Raw genomic sequence first — 4,234 nt, 5'->3', positions numbered from 1 at the left:
GATTATCTCGGCAAAGGAGAAGTGCTCACTAACACAGATTTAGACAGATTTGTGAACAATATTTGTGAGAAATGGTCTTTTGTGTGTATAGAAAATGTTTTAGATCTTTGAGTTCAGCTCATGAAAAATGGGAGCAAAAACAAAAGTGTTGCGTTTATATTTGTGTTCAGTGTATTTAATAAATTATATTTTAAAAATTACATGAACTATATAAAATTATTTAGAATTATGATATTCATATGAATGAATTAAGTTAATAAATATGTAAAACATATACATTTTATAGAAATCTATGAAATGATGATATTCATATCGATGAATACATTTGATAAATTATATAAAAATCAGATAAAACTATAAAAATCTTATAAAAGCCTAGTCTAAAAGTCTAAAAGATATTTCTAAAATGAATAAATGTAATAATTATATTTTAAAAATGTATGAATTATATACAATATATGAAATGATATAATGAACTATATGGAAAAAAAGAGATAAATTCTATTAAAAATATTTAAAATTATGATATTTATAAAAAATTAATACATTTCATGAATTATATATAAAATTATTCAAATTTGAAAAAAATTATTATTTGATGATATTTATATAAATGAATACACTTGATTTAAAAAATAAATTAATTAATGAATAGATGAAGTTATTTGACGATATTTCTGTTAAATAAAACAGGTTTCTGGATCTCATCAGAGGAAAAAAGCACCCCAGGATTTCTCCAGTAAGAAACACTTCAATATGTTTTATATCGCAGATTCATCATTAATGAATTATTCAGTTTTTATTTTGACAGGTTTATTTTGTGGTCAAACATCAAATATTTGAAATCCTGAATGCACCAATTAATTCACATGGTTTTTCCTGTTGGAATTATTGACAGAAACCAGTAACGGAGCCCAGTGGAAATCCAGCAACATGTTCTGAACCTGAAACCAGCTGGAAGAAATCACGTCATTGTTCTTCATTTATTTTCTTCCTGGAAGTTTTTTTTTTTTTTTTTTCTGCTGAATTGTTGGATTTAACGAAACTCTTCTTTGTGTGTCAAAGAGAAAAATGTTCAACATTCACTATAAATTCAAACTAATGAGACACAATGTTAAAGATACTTCATGCTGAAATTCAACCTAAAACTGAAACAAAGATGTGTTGATGCAACATTTATGTTCCTTGTTTTCATATTTTATGTTTTTCATTATCAAAGAGAAAAAGATTGGATCTAGTATTAGTTATTCAGTTATTATTATTAAAATAATATTGTCACATAAATGAAATAAAGAAAAATGTTGAAATACAGAAAATTACAAAATGTTAACTCTCCTATATTAAATTAAATATGTGCAGAATTTTGTCGCTCTTGACATCCTGCGGGATAAAAACGTTCATTAAAATAATTATAACAATTAACAAAATAAATAAACTGAGGATTTAAAAGAACATTTTTAAAAAGTTCATCGATTTTTTTCGTTCATAAACAATCGTAGAGTTTACAGTGAAAAGATCAGTTGTCCTCTGCGACGTGAAGAAAAAATATTTAAACAACAAAAAGAGAGCAAATACAGTACGGAGGCGTAAAAATGCCACGCAAAGAAAAACAAACAAAAAGATCAGTATCAGAGAATGACATGAAAAATATTTAAAATAACGAGATGTTTTTCACGTCAAATATATTCTAATGTAAAAACATGATATTTCAACTTTTTACATTACGTCATAACCAGCAGCGTTTCACACTGGTCACCCGTACGCGTGTCACACTGCTGCGAACGCTGACATTCAGAGAAAGTTTCCGTCTGGCTGCTGTACATAATGACGACTCCTGGCTGTGAATCATACCGCCACTAAAGGTCTGATGACAAAACCACTCATGAAGCATCAGTATTTGCCGACTTAAGAAAGAGATGAATATTTCCACATTATATCCAACTTTTCATATAAAAAAAACAAAACAAACAAAAAACATTTTTTCTTGTAAAAAAAACACAAAAACAAGAAACTTTTCTTGTAAAAACAAACAAACTTATAAAAAACACTTTCATGTAAAAAAAATAAACTAACAAATAAAAAAACCCAATAAATTTTCTTGTACAAAACAAAACAAACAAAAAATATTTTTTCTTGTAAAAACCCCCAAAAATAAGAAACTTTTCTTTAAAAAAAAACAACAAAACAAACAAAAACAAGATTTTTTTTTCTTGTAAAAACAAAATAACCAAAAACAAGAAACTTTTATATTTAAAAAATAACAAAAAAGCATTTTCTTGTTATGACACTCTATATGTATGACACGTATTTATCATATCATAAATGTCTGACTTAATCACAGTGACTGACGGTGGGTGGTGTTACAGCCGCCGCTCCGTCAGTGATGTCACAGTCAGACATGGACTCCAGAAGCTACCTCTGGTGGCGGTGTAAAAGATCCAAACCTCTGAAACGATTGTGGCCCCGTGACTCTTACAGACAGAGGGTGTATCTGTGAGTCTGTGGTCGTTCAGTGACAGGAAGTTAGGACACGAGACAGCCTGCCGACTTCAGGTGCACCTGGAGCGTTCACTGATGTGGTCCTGCATCATCAAACAGGTGACAGGACTCCCTCGGCTGTAACACCACCCATCGTCAGTCAGGCGACATCTCAACATATAGAACAAGACGTTAAAAAACTTCATGTCTTGTAGACGAGACAAAATTCAGCCGTTCACCAACATGATTTCATTTTAACAGCAGTTGAACAATAATTTAACAAAATAAGATTTCAGGTGATCAAGATGTGATCGTGATATTACGTCAAACATTTCACGTTAAGGAAAGATAAATACGTTTATCGTTATGACAAGAAAAGGTTATTGTTTTTTGTTTTGTTTTATTTTTTACAAAAATGTTTGTTTGTTTTTATTCAAGAAATGTTTTTTTTACTAAAATGTTTTTGTTTGTTTTGTTTTTTTTCGAGAAAAGTTTATTGTTTTTTGTTTGTTTTTTTGTTTTTGTTTTTTTACAAAACAGCTAATTGAGGGGTTTTTTGTTTTATGTTATTTTGCTTTATTTTGTTTTCTACAAGTAAAGTTTACTGTTTGTTTGATGTCAGCGTTCGCAGCAGTGTGAAGCGTACGGTCGGCCAGTTTTAAACACTGCTGATTATGACGTAATAAAAGGAGCTGGACAGTCTCAGTATGGAGCCGTGGAACAGTGGGCGGAGCGGCGGGCGGAGCGGTGGTGGATGGGTCCAACAAACCTCAGACTTTCAGCCGTGAGCCAGCTCGGTCACTTCTCCGACGACTGAAAAGCCAAACGATGATTTCTTTAATTTTTTAAAAACCTTACCACGTACTTGTGTTGACGTCCTGGCATTAGTAACGGCGTCCCAGAACAGCAACAGCAGAAGAAGGAAAATACCTGGTGCGTAACATGACGACAGAACGCTTACATAAATTTCAATTTGTCAAAAAAAAAGAACCCAATACAACACGGTTTCACTAAATTTGATAAAAAGATAAGATTATGAATTTAATTTAAAATAACGAAATGAATAATTAAATATTTCCATGAAAAACTGTATTTGACACAAATGTTTTACTCTTTAATCAATTAAAATCTTGGACCTAATGAGCTTTCATAGTTTTTTAAAATGAACATCTGTTTTAGAGAAAGTATTGGTTTGTTTCAAATGTTCAGTTTTTCTGATCACTTTCGATATGATCAATAAATGTCTAGAACTAAAGAATGTCCTCAGTGATGAAATGATGTTTAACAGCAGGAGAATATTCTCACATCAGTTCTATAAACGTTTTAATTGATTGGCTGCTTATTATGAACTGGATATTATTGATCAGGATTAGTATTTTCTAATTGTTTGAAATATTGTGTAGGAGATAAAAATGTTGAGCTTGATTTATTGATTATAGATGAAAGGAAATAGCACAGTATATGACTGACTGAAAGGGTGAATCTGTGTCAGTGATTGGCTTCTGATCAATAAACTATAAAATAATCTGTGTGACGAGTTTTCATCATTTAAAAAAATGTATGTGCTTCATTGCTCTGGTCATGTCCGAACCCGAACAAATCCATGATTTTGGACGACATGCTATACTATGACGTTTTTTACATGATTTTGGACGACATGCTATACTATGACTTTTTTTCAGAGTTTTGGACGACATGCTATACTATGACTTTTTTTCAGAGTTTTGGATGACATGCTATACTATGACGTTTTTTC

General features: G+C 30.7%; 1 protein-coding gene across 1 annotated transcript in view; it reads left to right on the top strand.

The window, feature by feature from the left end:
* The window catches only part of mlpha (melanophilin a), a 23,263-nt gene extending 19,268 nt beyond the window's left edge, over positions 1-3,995 (top strand). The window contains exons 15-16 of the mRNA XM_050066046.1: positions 694-739; positions 899-3,995. Coding sequence (XP_049922003.1) covers positions 694-739; positions 899-942 — 90 coding nt within the window. The 3' untranslated portion in view covers positions 943-3,995. The remainder of the gene's footprint in view (positions 1-693; positions 740-898) is intronic.
* Positions 3,996-4,234: the final 239 nt, after the last annotated feature.

This window comes from Epinephelus moara, chromosome 16 (assembly GCF_006386435.1).
Source record: "Epinephelus moara isolate mb chromosome 16, YSFRI_EMoa_1.0, whole genome shotgun sequence".
Lineage (NCBI taxonomy): Eukaryota > Metazoa > Chordata > Actinopteri > Perciformes > Serranidae > Epinephelus > Epinephelus moara.
This window is presented reverse-complemented; position numbering and strand designations above follow the sequence as displayed.